The sequence below is a fragment of the Nanorana parkeri genome, unplaced genomic scaffold, assembly GCF_000935625.1.
Source record: "Nanorana parkeri isolate BGI_ZX_2015 unplaced genomic scaffold, ASM93562v1 scaffold611, whole genome shotgun sequence".
NCBI classification, from domain to species: Eukaryota; Metazoa; Chordata; class Amphibia; order Anura; family Dicroglossidae; genus Nanorana; species Nanorana parkeri.
Window position 1 is genome coordinate 46,394 of NW_017306879.1, and position 20,740 is coordinate 67,133.

Here is a 20,740-nt window from a genome sequence, read left to right on the forward strand (position 1 = left end):
CATCCGGTCTGGATCTGGTCTGGATCCGCACGCTGCGATGTGAACTGGAGGTCAAAATACCATAGGAATACATTGGACGCAGTTTTGATCCGGTCTGCACCTGCTCTGGTCCGGATCTGCTCCGCGCTTGGTGTGAACAAGGCCTTAAACTATATAAGCACAAAATACACCCAGCAAGAATCAAAAGTACAATTTTATTGTTGATACAAAAAAATCACAGAACTTACTTTTCATTGGAACTTTCCATTTTTTTACTGGACCGTGCAATGCTGCCAAAGATGACATCCCTTCAGCTTAAGTAAATGCACCTAATTAGTCCCCCCAAAATATCTTTATTATAACTTTCCAGCAGCATGCTTGGCATTTTTGATCAGTTTGTACATGAAGGAATAGAAGAAAAGAAGATTGTCATATTCACCACGGTAGTCCTTCTCTAGAATCTGTATGTGATAGTCCACTATAAAGTAATAAATGGCCTCTATTGTTGAGAGGTAAGTGTCTGGCGTTCCTTTCTGATGTCGCCAAAAGCAAGTCTTTCTTTCTGTCATTTCAACAGTCACAAGTCCTATTAAATTATAAAAAAAAAACAACATTTTTATGTGACTGCATATATGCAAGTGGCAGAGATGGACAACAATGGACACTGTGACTAAACGGAGTCTTTTTAATATTTAGAAATGGAATCAGCTTCATATAAATGATCTTATCGATGTTCCCTCAATACAAATCTATCAATCAGCTCAGGGTATAAACAATAACATTTTGTAGGTGGCTTAATCTGAAAAGACTTGTTTATACCAGCAGTACCTTGCATTGTTACAATGCAGAATACTAACCTTGTCTGACTGTTGGGGGAGGGGGGGGGGACTCTACAAAAGCAAAAGAGTATGGTCAAAAATTGCCACAGATGACTGTAACCGACTGTTTTAAATAATGATGCCTGCAACTTACTACAAAAAAAAGTTGCAAAGACTCATTATGGTGTTGAACATGTAATGGTTTTTGAATGATCAAGTGTAAGCACAATTAGACTGCAGATTCTGATGGGAGGCGGTGGCCTGCAAAATCACAAGCTTCTGGCTGGGTGTTCCTAGTTACCAGAAACCTCAGATACTGACACAATTTTGTCACGTGCTGTACACATTAAATGCCTGGACAAAAAACAAAAAGCCTTTGGCAAGAAAGATACAAAATGTTCCAACTCCTTTTTCTAGTATTTTGCGTAACGGTTGCAGACGATAATACAAACTAAACAAATGGATATCACTTTCTAGTTTGCTTGATTAAAAAGAAAAAAAAGGGCATTTATATGTTAAATCACATTGAAGATGAAAGTACTGTAACTGTATCTAAACATTCAAGTGTATCTAAACCAAAAAGGAACAAAATCCTTTATTCTTACCTGGTGATCTGGCCTTAGGGTGGCTCCACTCTATGAAGGAGCAATGGAGCCACCCTTGGACAGCAGCATTGTCATCACACGGAGAGGGTAGTACGCACTAGCAGATTTAGATGGACTTGGCTAACAAATTAAATCCGAAATCCAGCTAACACTTTTTAAGAAGTTACATTAACAGTGTTTCTTTCCTTTTGGGATAGGTTCTACATAAATGAATGAAAGCTGATCATTGTAAGCATCCCTGCCCATGTTAAATGGTTTCTCTCAGTCCTTTATCTGCCACTTCTGACGGACAGCTTGGTCGGTTAAAGGTTGTTGAATAAAACAGACTTACTGGCTGGATCACCTAGTATAAATAAAAGGAGAAACAAAACCTAAAAAAATAAGGCAGCCATCACATTTAGAAAATGGAAAGCAGCAATATATTAAAATGTTTGCTTTGGGGTTTAGATATGCTTTAATACAACCTGTAGACTACTAAGTAATGCTTTGAATAGTGCACAAAACATTTTTGCCATGTAATGCTTTGTCATAGAATCCGAAAAATTAAATACATCTGGTTAAAAAATAGTAAATAGCAGATGTTAAACGTATCCCTTGTTTTTACATATGTCGGGCAGGATGTGAAAATAAATCACTGTTCCTTGTGATGAATAATTTATTTCGGCACTGCTTTTGATGATTTCATTTTTGTTATTTGTATATTTCCAATACAGATGTAACCATCACCCCCAATCTCATCACAATATGTAAAACATGTTCATATAATTTATGGCAAATAAAACAGCATAACTGCATGCTAGGAAAACAAACACATGCTTTTTCAAATTCTTTCTTCCGAAAGCATAGCTGTCCCTCCTGCTTTTGTCCGATTCTACCCACATATAGCACTGATCCCTTTTGAGTGATCAAAAAACAATTCTATTAATTCAGTTTGTTTTTTTTTGTTTTCAAACATGCAATTTAAAAGGCTGGTTCACATGCTCTTCAGCGCGTTCCAGTACGGTTAGTGGCCTAAACACATTAGATTGCATAATTAAACCTCCCTGCATTCTGGGGTTGATGGTGCCATTCAAGTCAATGGCACAGCAGCCAAGACTCCCGCCCCATAGTGGAATCGCACCCACCAGAACACGTGGCGCAGCAAACCAGGCCTAAAATGTGCATTTTAACAATCTGCAAAAATGGCTCTGGCAGCGACAGAGTTCATTTTCAAAGTTTGCAACACAAGCAGTGAAGTATTAGCTCTTTCTCTATTACTTCCTGTGTCACCTTAGGACCAACAATTCTCAAATGTATGCTCTAAAATGGCATTCCAGGGTTGGGAACATAAGGATACAGCATACTTGTCACTGTGTTCTGCCCTACCAAGCCACAGTGTTCTCATCTATTATATTTATCTTATTTGGTCCGCTAAATATACAATTGAAAATGTTTTGTTGTATCTGTTTAATAGGTTCAACGAAAAAATATTTGTTTATCTTGCTGCAAATCTTCCTGCGCTTTTTGCCTATGCAGACTGTTATTAATTACATTGTTCTCTGAAGACTATAGAACCAGCCCCTCTGTTATGTAGAAGAGGAGAGGTGGGTAGGGTCTTGTACTCCTATCTTGTTTTTCTTATGGAGTGAGCCTTGACAGAAAAAGAAGTACCTTATCCTTGGACTCATACTCATTAATGATAGCATGGAGAATCTCCTAAGAAATGGAACAAGCCGAAGCACCCTTCCAGGAACATTCCAAAATGACAAACAGGAATCTGACTCCCCAAAAGAAGCTGTGGCATTAAAATAAATCCTAATAGCTCTCACCACATCCAGACAAGGGAGGAAAATATCCGTAGGATGAGTTGGAACTGGACAAAAGAAAGGCAAAACAATGTTTTAATTTAGATGAAAAGCTAAGATGACTTTGGGTAGAAAGGAAGGTCTTGGTCTCACAATACCCTTGTTCTTGTGGAGCACCAAAAAGAGTTTTTGAAGCAGCTAGCGTCAAAACTTGCCTTGATGTTGTAACCGCCACAAGGAAGACCACCTTGTGGAAAGGGTAATTTGTCCTAATTGCCTTAAAGGGAGGCTTTCTGAAAAGCTGATAGAACCAAGTTCAAATCTCAAGGTTGGCGTGGTGGCCCAATTGGGGGAGCGCTGCATGACCCACTGGACAAGGGTGCATCGACGTGTGGTCAATGATCTTTGAAAGGAGAAGACACATAGCGGACACTAAACTGAGCGAGATAGTTTATCGACGATTACGGCCCCTAGGGGTTGGTCTCCAGTTTTGGTGCCTAGTGTCAGTATAACCCATGGTTTATGAATAGTGTGCTGTGAATAGAAGTTCTGTGTCCCTCAATGGACTAATATATATGTCTATTGAGGGATGCACGAACACATATGTATACACACACAAACATACACACACACTTCTTTGTGTATTTCAAAGCTATATAACTATTTTTACCTTGAAGTCGTTCATCTGATATGATTTTATTAGTCTGATTCCATGTGCTGTCAATAAATACAACTCTCTTCAAACAATCTATATGCTTGCTTTCAGCGACTGCATCTTTGTTTTCACCAGTATTAGTTTCGTTTTCTAGCTTTATACGTTTGGTTAATGGTTCACAGTCTTCTTTGTGGCTACTCTGGTCAGTCAGGTATATCAGGCTTTCTCGGAGGGAGACAGAATTTGGACTTGGGAACACCAGAATAATCTGGAAAATTATAGATAATTATTTAGTTACACAATGCTTAGAAAACATAACACAACATTTCTAAACGTAACTCCATTCGTCATGTAACAGTCTTACATGACGAAAAGAATTGCAATTCATCTTTAAAGACAACACAATCAAGTCTTGTAAGGCCTTAAAAATATAAAGTTGAAGGCAAATAAGACTATCCTTTAGTTACCACAGGCATTGGAGAAGCCAATGCTTCTGGAGCTATGCCGAAGATCAGACTGACACTAACTGTTGATGAGCCAATGCTTTGGTAAAAACTAATTGCCATTTATAATATGTAATATTGGAAATGTATCCATGATTGGTCAAAGGAAATAATAACCTAGTAGTAGATTGCAATAGAGTTTTAAGGCTGGATTCGCACCTGTCCTTGTGCATTTGTGTGTATTTTTTGTATTGCTTTGGGCAGCTCTGGGGAAGTACAGTATATGATCGATCTGCATCACCAGTAAGAAAAAAACATGCCTGAAAATTGAGGATATTTAAGAACTTTTTTTTATTAATTTCATTAAATTTAAATGTGAAATACACTAACCTCATGCTTGTGATTGTCATAATCTGGAATGCAAGGGTAAGTGTATACAGTAACATCCTCGAATGCTAAAAGTTTTGCATGCACAGCTGTGCTTTTTCCATCGGTTTCATTAGGGTGTTTAATAATGTCAATTTTCACCGGCAGCTGAAAGTAAACGGAGGAGGAATCACAACCAACTTAATGCAGTTTAACAATTGCACAATCTACGGTACTTACAAGAGGACACAAGAAGATATTAGAAGAGAGGAGGATTAATCTCAGACTTCGCAAAGGTTTTTTTTACTGTGTGAGTAGTCAAAATTTGGAATTCCCTTCCACAATCAGTAATATATGCTGATAGCATTGATAAATTATAGAAAATTTTAGATGCGTTTGAGTCCTTAAATATACAGGGATATGGGAACTACTAGAGTCAAGCATATACATACACACACATATACATAGGTTGAACTAGATGGACCTGTGTCTTTATTCAACCTTACCTACTATGTTACTATGATATATAGAAAATATTAAACCACTGAACATAAAGCAAAAGAAAATGTCAAAGCCTCAGAAAACTTTGCTCTTTAGTGTTGAAAGTGAGCCTGCACTAATATACAGGGATGCACCGATAGCGATACTAGTATCTGTGCCAATGCCGAGTATTTGGGCGAGTACTCGTCCAAATGCTCTGATGCTTAGCCCGATACCTGAACTTCAGGTATCAGGAAGCCGGGCAGTGAGTCATTACATGCTGCCCGGCTTCCTGATTGGCCAGTAAGCTGGTTCCAAGCTCCGTTGTTGCTGGGCAGCATGTAATGAATTGCTGCCTAGCTTCTTGATTGGTCGGAAAGCCGCCCAATCAGGAAGCCAGATGGCGGGTCATTACCCGCCCCCCGGCTTTCTAAATGGCCAGAAAGCCGGCTTCATGCTGCCTTGTCACCTGGTGACGAGGGAGCATGGAGCCAGCTTCCCGGCCAATCAGGAAGCCAGCCACCATGTAATGACTTGTTGCCCGGCTTCCTGATTGGCCAGGTTCTCGACCAATCAGGAAGCCGGGCAACGAGTCATTACATGGCGCCCGGCTTCCTGATTAGCCAGAAAGCCGGCTCCATGTATTTTATGACGCGTAGGTGTTGGGTTTTGGCACTTTTGTCAGCCTAGAGAGACTTCTTGTGAGATCTGTAACCCATTATTTATAATGTGAATAAAGGTTTTTACAATTTTTGCAAAATTCAGATTACAGTGGAGTACTTAATGCTCTGATATTTGCTCTGGATCTGTATTTTCACTGGATCAATATAAGAGCCAGATAACTAGCATTTCCAGAAATTACAGCCTCCATATATCCTTGGCACAGGTTTCCTGTAAGTAATTCATTCACAATGTACAGGGATATCACCTCCCAGATTGAACATTTGAGCAATTTCTACAATATTTAAGCTGTACATAATAAACGCATGCATCATATAAATTTCGGTATGTATGCAGAATCACCAAAGTTGTCCTGTCAGGGGAAAGGAGGGAATATTGGGATAATGTGGTCCAATAGGTCACATTTTGAACAGTATGCAGCCAGGATATCCAATTCTTCATTTTACAGTCCAAGGGGTAGCCACCACACTCTGTTTATAAGTTCTTACCCACAAAAATATATATACAAATCCAAAGTAGGTATAGAGGCACTCACAGGTGTTGTGCCGCAACAAGCTCTGTGACTGCCTCTATACCAGGGGTGGCAAACTCGGGGGCCTCCAGCTGTGGTGTAACTATAAAACCCACTTGGCATTGCATGACTGACAGCTATAGGCATGACTCCCTGAGGCAAATGCATGATGAAATTTGTAGTTTCACCAAAGTCAGGAGGACCAGAGTTTGCCTATCCCTGCTCTATACTTACTTTCAATTCTCCATTTTATTTAGTGACCAATTTAGGGTGTCAGCAGCTTAGATTTTGGTGTTCTGTACACAGGAAATCGTTTATCATTTATTTATTAGAGGTATTTCTACAGAGCGGACAATTTTTACGCAGAACTTTATATAGTTACACATTCATATCAGTCCCTGCCCTCAAGGAGCTTACAATCTAAAGTCCCTATCTCACAAGCATATAAATGGCTGATTTAGAAAGGAGCCAATTAACCTACCAGCATATCTTTGGATATATTGAAAGATAAAGCTATCTGAGGGCTTGTTCACACCAATTGCAGTGCGTTCCAGAGTGACAGCTCCTGGAACGCACCGCAACCGCTCACAAAAATTCCCCCTTCGTTCTGCCACCACAGCCACGCCCCCCCAGTGCGACCGGATGTGTGGCAAAACATTGCCTGCGTTCCCGTCCACTGCAAACTCAAAAAAATGCTGCATGCTCTATTTTTTTGCGTTTCCAGTGGAACGTAACGCAAATTTATAAATGTTCTGATGTATGTTTTTGTTTTCAAAGCAGCAGCATGACCACGGTAAGGCCATACCACAGCTTAATAAGTGGGCCCCTAAATGTTACTGTTGCAGATAGTTGTTTTGGTTGCAGTACATGCAAAACTGAGTAATCCAGTAAAGGTGATAAAATGCATAAACTGAACTTGGTAGGACTTCTGGAGGAATAAGATAATCTATTCTTACAAAATGATTAGACAATGACCAATTAATGTAAAATCCTCTCATATGCATATGACTGCACAGGAATGAAGAAAAAGAACAGCAGTATGCCTACCTTCACAGATGGGATTTCACCTACAGGTACACTTTCTACTGGCACATAGCAAGTATAACAATAAAACATTCTGGAGCCTTTACACTTTGGACATTTTGATCTTCCCTTCTTTTGGGCTACTTCAAGCACTTCTTGAGAGGAGACTTGTAAATTTTTCAAAAGGTCGTTTTCTGAGGATCCACAAATATTTATCATTTGTTTCTCAGTTGACATTATTTATGCAAAGCATTTGGCCTACAACATAAAAAAAAGGACATGTGATGCATTTTGTAAATAACAGCACCATTTAAAATACACTTCAAACACCAGCAGACCCAAAGAGGCTGCCACAAACAAGATTAGAGAAGCCTGCAAGCAAAACATAGATAATGAACCACTGGTTGGAGATCCCTGTGCAAGTCACTGAGAAATATACAGTTATACCTCACACACATGGTTTGCACATTAAAGTGATATTAAAGTCAAAAGGTATTTAAGCCATTTCAAATGATTAAATCACTAACAATGGATGCTGCTTCTTTATGTGTATTCATTTTAGTTTCCTGCATAATCAGCTGGTCCCCTGAGCACTGACCCTGATATCCTGTTTTAAGGTGGCTCCTTTCCCTTGCAGGGTCGTATGGACACCCTTGTGTGTACTAATAAGCTCAGTGTGTCTCCACAAACACACAGTCACAGCAAGGCAACTCAGTCCCCTGCTCTCTGCTCCTCCTTACCCTCTTCTCCCTTCTTCAAGCTAGTAGAAGGACAGCTGCTGGAGACTGCTCTGTCCCTTATGATCTTGTACTGGATAGGAAGTGCAGGGAAACCAAGCTGAGAGAGTTGGAGTCAGCTGTTCGAAAACACGATGACTGTAATTGCTTGGGCGAAAATATAAAGAAATACTTTGCTGGACGATGTATATTTGTTTAATCTGGATTCATTGAAAAACAATCTGGGAGTTTAATACTACCTTAACCTCTATTTATGAGGCAGGGGGCTGTCAATCACAAGCACGGACAAGCTGATGGCCAACTAGTTACTCAGCTGATGACAGGGTGACAGCAGCTGCATCTACAGTATCAGTGGCAGTCTGCATTTATTTATACATGTTAGGATTACATGTGGCTGGGGATAGATGACTGTCCCTGGATGTATCTAACCCACATCAAAAGGACACTTACCTATCCAGAACTGCAGGTAATAGCACCATGTACCTGGATGCATTTCGCCCATATCCACAATTACCTATCCAGAACTGTAGGTAGTAGCACCATGTACCTGGATGTATCTCGCCCATATCCACAGACAATTACCTATCCAGAACTGCAGGTAATAGCACCATGTACCTGGATGCATTTATCCCATATCCACAGACAATTACCTATCCAGAACTGCAGGTAATAGCACCATGTACCTGGATGCATTTATCCCATATCCACAGACAATTACCTATCCAGAACTGCAGGTAATAGCACCATGTACCTGGATGCATTTATCCCATATCCACAGACAATTACCTATCCAGAACTGCAGGTAATAGCACCATGTACCTGGATGCATTTATCCCATATCCACAGACAATTACCTATCCAGAACTGCAGGTAATAGCACCATGTACCTGGATGCATTTATCCCATATCCACAGACAATTACCTATCCAGAACTGCAGGTAATAGCACCATGTACCTGGATGCATTTATCCCATATCCACAGACAATTACCTATCCAGAACTGCAGGTAATAGCACCATGTACCTGGATGCATTTATCCCATATCCACAGACAATTACCTATCCAGAACTGCAGGTAATAGCACCATGTACCTGGATGCATTTATCCCATATCCACAGACAATTACCTATCCAGAACTGCAGGTAATAGCACCATGTACCTGGATGCATTTATCCCATATCCACAGACAATTACCTATCCAGAACTGCAGGTAATAGCACCATGTACCTGGATGCATTTATCCCATATCCACAGACAATTACCTATCCAGAACTGCAGGTAATAGCACCATGTACCTGGATGCATTTATCCCATATCCACAGACAATTACCTATCCAGAACTGCAGGTAATAGCACCATGTACCTGGATGCATTTATCCCATATCCACAGACAATTACCTATCCAGAACTGCAGGTAATAGCACCATGTACCTGGATGCATTTATCCCATATCCACAGACAATTACCTATCCAGAACTGCAGGTAATAGCACCATGTACCTGGATGCATTTATCCCATATCCACAGACAATTACCTATCCAGAACTGCAGGTAATAGCACCATGTACCTGGATGCATTTATCCCATATCCACAGACAATTACCTATCCAGAACTGCAGGTAATAGCACCATGTACCTGGATGCATTTATCCCATATCCACAGACAATTACCTATCCAGAACTGCAGGTAATAGCACCATGTACCTGGATGCATTTATCCCATATCCACAGACAATTACCTATCCAGAACTGCAGGTAATAGCACCATGTACCTGGATGCATTTATCCCATATCCACAGACAATTACCTATCCAGAACTGCAGGTAATAGCACCATGTACCTGGATGCATTTATCCCATATCCACAGACAATTACCTATCCAGAACTGCAGGTAATAGCACCATGTACCTGGATGCATTTATCCCATATCCACAGACAATTACCTATCCAGAACTGCAGGTAATAGCACCATGTACCTGGATGCATTTATCCCATATCCACAGACAATTACCTATCCAGAACTGCAGGTAATAGCACCATGTACCTGGATGCATTTATCCCATATCCACAGACAATTACCTATCCAGAACTGCAGGTAATAGCACCATGTACCTGGATGCATTTATCCCATATCCACAGACAATTACCTATCCAGAACTGCAGGTAATAGCACCATGTACCTGGATGCATTTATCCCATATCCACAGACAATTACCTATCCAGAACTGCAGGTAATAGCACCATGTACCTGGATGCATTTATCCCATATCCACAGACAATTACCTATCCAGAACTGCAGGTAATAGCACCATGTACCTGGATGCATTTATCCCATATCCACAGACAATTACCTATCCAGAACTGCAGGTAATAGCACCATGTACCTGGATGCATTTATCCCATATCCACAGACAATTACCTATCCAGAACTGCAGGTAATAGCACCATGTACCTGGATGCATTTATCCCATATCCACAGACAATTACCTATCCAGAACTGCAGGTAATAGCACCATGTACCTGGATGTATCTATCCCATATCCACAGACAATAACCTATCCAGAACTGCAGGTAATAGCACCATGTACAATTACTGGCAGACTGCCGCTCACAGATGTGGCTGCTGTCACCCGGTCAGTAACTTGAATGGGCACAGCGGCTGCATCTGAAAGGAGACATCTGGGATTTATGGGGCAAGCGCCTAAAGATTCCCATTACGCAGCATAAGTCCCTGTGGTCAATGAGGCATATGCTATATTAGTAATGTATTACTTCTCAGGGAATTTAAAAAAAAAGAAGTCAGGCTGTGTCCAGTAAATATCTGGCTGGACTAACCCCACTTGTGTTGCGTTTGGCTTGATTCACTGGGAAACTGATACTTCTGGGAGTAGTGATCTCCTAGGTATCCCACAGCTTTCACTGACTACTCATGCTGACCTCCAATAATGACCCAGGACATCGACACTCCCAGACGTGTCAGTTTCCCAGCTGGCTTTAGGGGGCCATTTATCCAGATTGAAGTAGTATTAGGCAGTAGGAAGAGCAAGTATTTCCTTTATTCTATTACAGCTCTACCTTGCTTGAATAACTTTGTTATAGAGACAAGGTCACTTTTTTTTCACAGTTCAATTTTTACATAAAACTGTCAACTTTTGTAAAGGAACAGCCAATCAGGAATGTTTAAACCTCAAAGTGTTCCAGACACTTTCCAACAAATGTGCTGTTCACTTTGCAAGGGAATTTTCACTTAGCTTAGTGAATGTGGTGAAAATTCAGTTTACAAAGAATACCCAATCACATGCAAGTAAAATAAACAAAATAGTTTTTCTTGCAAATGATTGGATGATGGAATTCAGTAAAGTTTCACCTCAATCACTAAGCTAAGGGGAAATTCATTTGCAAAGTGAAAAGTTTTTTTGCATTTAGTAAACCAACCCCTGCATGTCCAATGCCTTTTAAGTCCCATTCACACCTGTGTGCTTTTCTGCATTTACAAAGTAGTTCTTAGGTGCCAATGCGCATAACCTTTTGCGCATGTTAGATCAGTGGTTCTCAACCTATGTAACCTCAGGACCCACATTTGTCCTTAGTCATTAAGTCGCAATTGCGATGGAACACACGGCATTAGGGTACCGCATGTTCTGGTGCAGGTGTACGAACTGTGGTTGGGAAGTGCGTTTGGGGTACCATCCAAATGTATGGCGACGCAAGATCTCCCATAGCAGAAAGTACGGTAGGTGCGATTGCATGGTACAGTGCGTTAACGCTATGCGAGTAACGCACTGTGCTAGTGTGAACGGGTGCTAGTGATGAAAACGAGCATTTATACCCTGAGTGATGAAACTGTGCTAGTGATGAAAACGAGCATTTATACCCAGAGGTAGCCCTAGTGCAAGGGTTAATAAAAGTTTTGCCCGGAGATCATCAATAAAAGAAAGCTTTCATATTTCCATTGTTCCAAATGTGCCTGAGGGAAAAAAAAGCCACTTGCATTTTTGTGTTAAGGTGCCCACACACCTTACGATAATCGCGGGAAATCCCGCGATCGTACGATTATCATAAGGTATAAAAGGCATGTGAGCCTTTGCCTCTGTGCAGAAGCGGCCAGCCGAGGTTAAAAGGAGGGTAACGGGAGGACACAAACTAGCGTCCTCCCGTCACCCTAAGCTCAGTATACTGAGACGCCGGAGCGGATTCCAACTTAGACGACGGGATCCGCCCAGCTGCGTGAGTGACAGCTGGCTCTGCCTATCCAGAGGCAGAGCCAGCTGTACCCGCCCCCTCCCCCGTCCGTTCCGCCAGTCAGAGGGGAATCCAGCCCCTCCCCCTGTCACGGCAGAGAGCCGTGACAGGATCGAGAGGTGAGCGAACCTGGTATGTGTTCGCTCACCTCCCCATCTACTGAGCCGACCTGTGACAGTCTCATTGTCACAGGTCGGCTAGAACTATGAGGTGAGTGGAAATCACTCATCTCATAGTTCTCCTTTAAAAGTTTTCCGGAGGGCTTGGCAGCGACAGGGTTAATGTAACCATGAAACCAGCAACCCTTTCAGTTACACATACCAGGTTCGCTTCCAGAACACATACCAGGTTCGCTCACCTCCCCATCTACTGAGCCGACCTGTGACAGTCTCATTGTCACAGGTCGGCTAGAACTATGAGGTGAGTGGAAATCAATCATCTCATAGTTCTTCCTTAAAAGTTTTCCGGAGGGCTTGGCAGCGACAGGGTTAATGTAACCATGAAACCAGCAACCCTTCCAGTTACACTTTGTTGCTGTTTGCAAATTGCATGTGTGGAAAACCCACCTTAGGATATCTCCTCGTTACCTGAGCAAGATAAAAGCAGTCAAAACTAAACGGATGTGAGGGAAGCCGCCTGTATAGAAGGACACTAGCTGTATGTCACCATTCATAAGCAGACATCACCCGATAACGCAGCCTGCCATACAGATCCCTGTGGACAGGAAGTGCACCGAGCATGAAGACACCGGAAGAGGCGGAGCCTGAGCTCACCACACTGCTGGTATGAAGGCTGTGTCAAGTGATTTCTCGGGCGCTCTTCTCCCTGTGTGTGTGTACATGCCGAATGCACCGGGTGGTCACAGATAGAAAATAAAACGTGCTGTTGTGGCGTCTCTCTCTGGAAGGTTAGAAGTCGGTCAGTGAGCAGCCGGCCGTCTACTGTCTTACAAATGTAGATATTGCCTGAGGGTATTGCTGGCGGGGGCTTTCTCTGTATAGGGGACAGGAACGAGGTTTGAATAGTCATGCAACAGTCGTTCATACAAAGACGCAGAATTTGCTGGCGGACACAATTAGAGGTAACACCGCTGCTGAGGTAAATGTTGCCAATGGCAGCAGTAAACACAGACGTGTTCCAGCGCTTACTACTCGGTGAATGTGGTCGCCTGTTCAGCGGTGTTTTCATATTTCTGCTTATTTGACTCACAGAGGAAGCTCGCAGCACTCATAGAGGGAATTTGTTGAGGTAAGGTGACACACATTATCTATGGGACTTTTAATGTCCACACATGTGACGGCTTTCAGGCTACTTCAAACCACGTTCAGGGCAGGTTCACACCATAGTATTGCAGTAAAGGCGTGTATGTGGTACACATGTGCTTAGGGAGAGCCCCCTTGCCAAGTACTGTGGGGGACCTGTTTCGGCAGGTCCCCAAAGGAAATGGATCATCGGCCTTCGGGTTGGTGGTCCAAAGTATCTCAACCCCTGTCAGGAGCCTTGCGCCCCGGGGTCGGGAAGTAGGTCCCTTCTTTGGAAGGACCTTACATCCTTGTGCTGTGATTTCACGGTTCACTTTTTTTGTTCACAGGGGGAAGTTTGTTTAGATGCATGTCCACGGGCTAAAAAAAAAAAGAAAACATGTGCTTAGTGCATGCTATTGCACAGTGCAATGCATTACTATTCATTTGAATGGCACCTTGACCCACCTGGTGTAACAGTGCATGTTTTTATCCATTGGAACATGCATGCCGGGATGTGTGTTGGGGTGCCATTCAAATGGCACAGCACATCTATTGTGCTGTGTAATACCATGTGCTAAACACACCACACAGGCACCATGCCTTTAGCACAATGCTATGTTGTGAACCAGCCCCTAATAAGAAATTTCACTCCGGCCCCTCATATATATTTTTTCCCCCTTCTCAATTTATATGCTAGGTTATCCACAAAAACATACTTCCCCCATCCAGTGAATCCCAATGGTGTTTTGTAGGGCTCTGCTGCTACTCAGCCAGTCCTGCACCTCCATCTACTTCTCTGGTAACATCAGGTGGCTGGTTGCCATAATCGGGAAGGACAGCTGCCCCCTGGTGATGCACTGCTGAATAGAGCACCCCAGGGCCTACTGCCATGCTTGACGTAAATATTGCAGAAGGCTGCGGGTAACTAAATATGTCCCTCTTACCTAGGCAAAAAAAAAAACAAGGTGGGGGTGTGTGTTCCCATACAATGGTATTAAAAAAAAAAATTCCCATTTGTGTGAGGGATAGAAGTGGAATGACAGAGAGTAGGTGGGAAGGGTGAAGGTCTGCTGTAAAGTGTACGTGAACACACACTTATGAAAACCTATTCTAACACAGCACATATTTTCTAGCTTTTTATTGCATTTGCTTTAAAAAAAAAAAATATTAAGTACCCATTTCCCTTATCGTCTTTCCACGATAGCAGTCTGCCCCTGCTCTGCAAGGGTTTAGTGCTCATTGTGTTTTGGGAGCTCCCCTTTGCTTCAGTGGTTTAAGATTATTTAAGTTATCTCTTTCTATGTGTAAGGACACAGAGGGGCATCATATAGTTGGAGCAGAGGCGATAGGCTGAAGGGAGGAGTCAGCTGGGATCGAGTTTCGGGTGAGTATTATTCTTTTTTTATTTTTAGCTCCCTAGACAAAAGGAGCATGTATTCCTTGCAGTGCGGGGGGTAGCCCTATTGCAAGAGGTAAAATTTGACTTGCTCAGAGTCGAGCACTTTCAGCGCCTTCTGTTCCGGTTCCATCATCGCGTGGTGGGAATGCGGAAACAGGAGGAGGATGAGGATTCTCTTGCAAAGCTCTGTCAGGCGGGGTCTCCTGCACACTGGGATTGTCTTGTCATCAGCAGAGCATTGCTGGGAAATCTCATCTGTAATTTCATGAGATCTCAGAGAAAGACATTTTCCTCCCATGAGATGATGTGCATAGTCACATGTGCCAGAAACCCAGGAAGTGAAAGGAGATCTAGTAATCTGCCCTTAGTAAACATGGCCACTGTCAGAAGAAAATAGAAATAAGGAATGCAAAGAATACAAATCCGGCAATTATCTAGAAGTATGTGTTTGTAGATTGTCATTACTAAACATAAAGGTGTGTTGTAATTTTAAAGATATAGGTAAAGGTCCACCTTTAAGCTCTTTCCAAAATGGGACCTTGTTCTCCAAAGCTTACTTAGGAGTCCCTTTTTAAAATGGTAAGTCATAAGGTGGAAAACTTCCTTTCTTTTTGGCAACCAAGTCCCTAGGACTAAAGAGGAGAGGGACCTTTCGGCTTGTTATCAGCGCTCAGTTCAAAGCCTGTCTCTGATGGTATGGGGGTAAATTAGTGTGTATGGAATGGGCAGCTTGCACATCTGTAAAAGCACCATCAATGCTGAGAGATATATCCAGGTTTTAGAGCAGCATATGCTCCCATACTGATGAAGTCTTTTTCCGGGCAAACAGATTAAACATTTGATATGTTTTCTATTGTGATAAAAATATAGGTTTAAAAAATTTGCAGACTATTTCATTCTGATTTTATGTAGATTTTACACAGCGTTCCAACTTTTTTGGAATTGGATTGCAGAATCAAAAAGGGAGGGTATTCGGAGTGACTGCCTCAGGAAGTAGAAGATCCCGCTCCCCAAGATGCATGACTATAGATGCCCCAATGTAAGAAGGGCACATCTCTTTGGGTCTATTATCACACTAGGGCTGCAGCTAACGATTGTTTTCATAATCAATTAGTTAGCCGATTATTAACTTCGATTAATAGGATAAAATAAAAAAATAATACCGTATTATTTAAAATAAAATACTTGAATGCAGCGTTACAGACAAAGTTTACTTCAGAATAAAACGGTACACACATTTTTTTGATATCGCACTGGAACACATGGCATTTCAGTGCCGCACATTCCTGTGCGGGCGATCACACTGCGGACGGGAGGTGCATTTGGGATCCATTGAAATGAATGGCACTGCAACGCACCTCTTGCAGCAAAATGTGTCATGCCAAAACTGAAAATGACTTTTCCCACCTTTTTATTTACATACATACAAATATTAAAAAAAGATAGATATATCTATCTATCTCTTTTTTTTAATAATTGTGTGTGTATATATATATATATATATATATATATATATATATATATATATAACGTGCCCGCTAGGGGGCGCGCGCGAGCAGAAAAAAAATTGCCGTCTGGAGACGGCAACCCGCAGATGCAGCAGTGCCGTCCGTCCGTTTTTTTACTACGGGCGGACGGCAAGAGGTTAATTAGGTTCATGGATTTTAAATAATGGGAATTGTAAAACTAAGCCAATATAATTAAAAAAAACAACCTTTTATTTAAAATGACACCAAAAAATGTTTTTTCTATGTTTAATTTTAGTTTATTAAAGGAGAAATTTGAGGCGAGTGACTTTCACTCAACCACATAGTTCAAGCCGGCATTGGCTCAATATATCGGGAAGTGAGCGAACGCATACCGCCGCTCGCTCATGTCTCGATCATCTCCCTGCAGAGAGCCGTGACGGTCAGTCACCTCTACCCGCAGCGATTTCCCCCCTCTCCGATCCTCCTGCACTGACTGGCAGAACAGATGGGGAGGGGGCGGGTACATCTGGCTCTGCTTCTAGATAGGCAAAGCCAGCTGTCAATCACGCAGCTGGGTGGATCTCGACAGTAATGTCGGGATCCGTCCCGGCTGCGGCGGGCAACTGTATAACTGGTAACAAATTGTTGAGTGCGTTTGTCGTTTGTTTTGCTATACTGAGGTTTGCGTCACGGGAGGACGCTAGTTTATGTCCTCCCCTAACCCTTAGAACTATGGGGAAAAACACTTACCCAATTGTTCTCCTTTAAACTTTTTATTTGTTTGCATTTTTTATTTAACTTTAGTAAAAAAAAATTGTCTTTTTAATTTTAGTTTAACTTTATTTTTTGAAACTTTTTTTTTTTAACTTAATTGCTGGGAGCAATAGCCAGCCTGCTACTGGAAATTTCAAATTGCTGTCAATCAGCAGAGGAGGGGCCTGAAGGAGAAATTTCTCCATCAGGTCCTCCCATGCTGATTGGCAGTGGGCGGTTGGAATAGCCAGCCTGCTATTGGCTATTGCATTTTAAAATATCCAATAGCAGGCTGGGTATGGCTCCCAGCCTGCAGATATAGAGGAGGCAGGGGGGCGGGGCAGAGGAGCAACGGCCAGACCGGGTGAGAGGAGGAAACAGTCGGGGGAAGCAGCGGAAGTATGGTGGGGCAGCGGTGGGAATGTATTCACATCGGTCTCTCCTCCCCGCTGGTTCCGGCTGCAGTGGTCTGTGTCCCTGCTGCCTCTGCCGACACAGGCGGGGATTTCACAATGGACCTGTGTCGTAAAACTCTACCCTGCTTTGTGGTGTTCTGCACATTTTTTTTTTTTTGTTCGTCCTGGTGCGTTGCCAGCCCATATGAATAAATGGACTGCTTTAATGTAACACTCCGCATAATGAACTTTTGTTAACACAGTCCAGCAGACCACAGTGCTGTAAATGGTCCCTAAATCAAATAACTGTTTCATACACATATCCCCTGATTTTCTGCTCTCACCACCTCTCCAACACATTACTCTCCATTCACTAGCCATCAGGTAACTCTTATTTTTCTTCCCATGCATCCCTCAAGCTTCAGGCATCCCTCTATGCTCTCCTTGCTTTGCAAACAGAAAAAAGAATCATCTTGCAGGCAGACATGCGCTGTCTTGCAAGCAAAGAAATCCAGTAATGAAGGAACATTCTTCAGGAGCTACACACACAATTCACATTGTGTTTATGGAAGGATGTTTTCTGATGTCATCTGTGATATTACCAACATTTAATGTGGGCTCCCGCAGCCATCTTTAGAAAGGGCAGAGCTGATACTGCCTCCCACTGCAGCAACAGATCACTGCAGTACACAGAGGTGTTGAAGGGGAACCTGATCTAGCTGTCCATGAAAAAAGAAGTAGAAACAATTCCAACACTTGTGTCCCAGGTGGCATTATTAAACAGCACTGGGATAGCGTCTATATCCCAGTGCAATTTTTTAAACAATGGCTGGGCTCAGAAGCTCCTACAGGCCCCCAGCAGCTATTCCTGATGGCCAGGGGTTACTGCTAGGGCTTCAGATGCTCCCTCGGAAAGTGTGTGTGTATACCGTATATACTCGAGTATAAGCCGTCCCGAGTATAAGCCGAGGGGGGCACTTTTCAGCCAAAAAAATGGGCTGAAAATCTCGGCTTATACTCGAGTATATACAGTATTTAATCTGTACAGTACTGTGCAAAAGTTTTAGGCATGTGTAAACAAAATGCTGTAAAGTAAGAATGCTTTCAGACATAAAAATGTTAATAGTTTATTCTTATCAATTTACTAAATTGAAATGAAGAGAAATCCAAATCAATATATTGGGTGTGACCAGCCTTTGCCTTCAAAACAGCATCACTTCTTCTGGGTACAGTTGCACACAGTTTTTGAAGGAACTCAGCAGGTAGGTTGTTTTAAACATCTTGGAGAACTAACCACGGATCTTCTGTGACTGTAGGCTGCCTCAAATCCTTCTGTCACTTCATCTAATCCCAGATAGACTCGATGATGTTGAGATCAGGGCACTTTGGGACCAAAACATCACTTCCAGGACTCCTAATTCTTCTTTACGCTGAAGATAGTTCTTAATGACATTGGTTGCATGTTTGGGGTAATTGTCCTGCTGCAGAATACATTTGGGGCCAATCACACACCTCCCTGATGATATGGCATGATGGATAAATATCTTGTATTGCTCAGCATTGATGACACCATTGATCCTGACCAAATCTCCAACTCCATTGGCAGAAATGCAGCCCCAGACTTGCAGGGAACCTTCACTATGCTTCACTGTTGCTGCAGACACTCATCATTTGTACCACTCTCCAGCCCTTCAGCTAACAAACTGCCCCCCTGCTACAGCTGAATATTTAACATTTTTCCTTCTTAGTCCAGAGTTCCTGCTGCCATTTTTCTATGTATTTGCGCATAGTTGAGTATCTTAACCTTATTTTCACGTCGGAGGTATGGCCTTTTGACCACAAGCCTGCAAAAAAAATGGCAGTGATATATACAGATTAATTATGACCACCTGACGTTTGTAGGCAAATTAGCTATACTTTTGCGCTGAAGTTGCTAGAGGTATGAGGAGGCCCAACTAAGTAATCTTGTGGAGTCATCTCGTGGCCCAACGAAGTACTGATGGGGTGGTCATAATAATCTGGCCACTCAGTGTAGTGCACCTGTTGTTAATTTCATTAACACAAAAGCAGCTGAAACTGAATAACAACCACCTCTGCTACTTTACTGACCTGATCAATATCCCAGGAGGTTCATTGACTTGATGCTATACTCTGATTAAAAAGTGTTCCTTTTATTTTTTTGAACCGTGTTTATATATAACATATAAAGATTTTTCCTCCACAGGATATAACAATGACGTTGGATGATCTGGATGCCATTTGCGTTTACTGCGCAAGCATCAAATGCAATAAGTGAATACAATGTCAATCAAAGTTTTAGCAATTGCACACCTGTGAAGTAGTCACCATAGTACACAATTATGCACACCTTGTCAACTTGACTTAATTTTATCTTAGTGATATGCAGACCATTTATTTTTTTCCCCCTGCATGCTTTGTAAAGTAGCATCTAAAGAGCAATAAACACACTAATGTGCCATCATTTTAATCAAAACTGTAAACGTTATTGCGTTTGTGAAAAATTACAGGAATTCTTTTTTTTTCTTCTAATTTCTTGCTATTTCCAATAGAAATCAAGGAGATAAAAATATACAGTGGATATAGAAAGTCTACATACCCATGTAAAATGCCAGTTTTTTGAGATGTAAAAAAAAAACAGACCAAGATAAATCACTTCAGAATTTTTCCATCATTAATGTGACCTGTAATCTGTGCAATTCATTAAAAAAAACAAATGGTTAAGTGGAAACAATTTATATGACTGCAAATTGTACAAAACCTCTTATAATTAGGGATGTGGCTGTGTTCAGAAATAACTAATTACATTCAAACTGATGTTAAATAGTAGTCAGTACACACCTGCTATCAAGTAAAGTGACTCTGATTAAGCCCATATAAAGATCAGCTGTTATAGTAGGAATTTTCCTGACATTTACCCAGTTGCCTTTTACAGCAAAAGCCAAGGTTCACAAAGAGCTTAGAAAGGATTAAAGGAATCTCATTGTTGGAAGGTATCAGTCAGGAGAAGGGTACAAAAAAACTTTGCATTAGATATGCCATGGAACGCAGTGAAGACAGTCATCAACAAGTGGAGAATATGGCACAACAATGACAGTATCAAGAACTGGATGTTCTCCCAAAATTGATGACAAAACAA

At 41.8% G+C, this 20,740-nt stretch overlaps 1 protein-coding gene across 1 annotated transcript; it reads right to left on the minus strand.

The window, feature by feature from the left end:
* Nucleotides 1-284: 284 nt before the first annotated feature.
* On the minus strand, nucleotides 285-7,597 carry DTWD1 (DTW domain containing 1). Its single transcript, XM_018562905.1, has 4 exons — nucleotides 7,370-7,597; nucleotides 4,675-4,818; nucleotides 3,857-4,109; nucleotides 285-565 (listed from the first exon to the last, which is right to left on the minus strand). Exons 1-4 carry the CDS (start codon nucleotides 7,580-7,582, stop codon nucleotides 336-338), a joined length of 840 nt encoding a protein of 279 aa, XP_018418407.1. The 5' UTR covers nucleotides 7,583-7,597; the 3' UTR covers nucleotides 285-335.
* Between the last annotated feature and the right edge of the window lie 13,143 nt (nucleotides 7,598-20,740).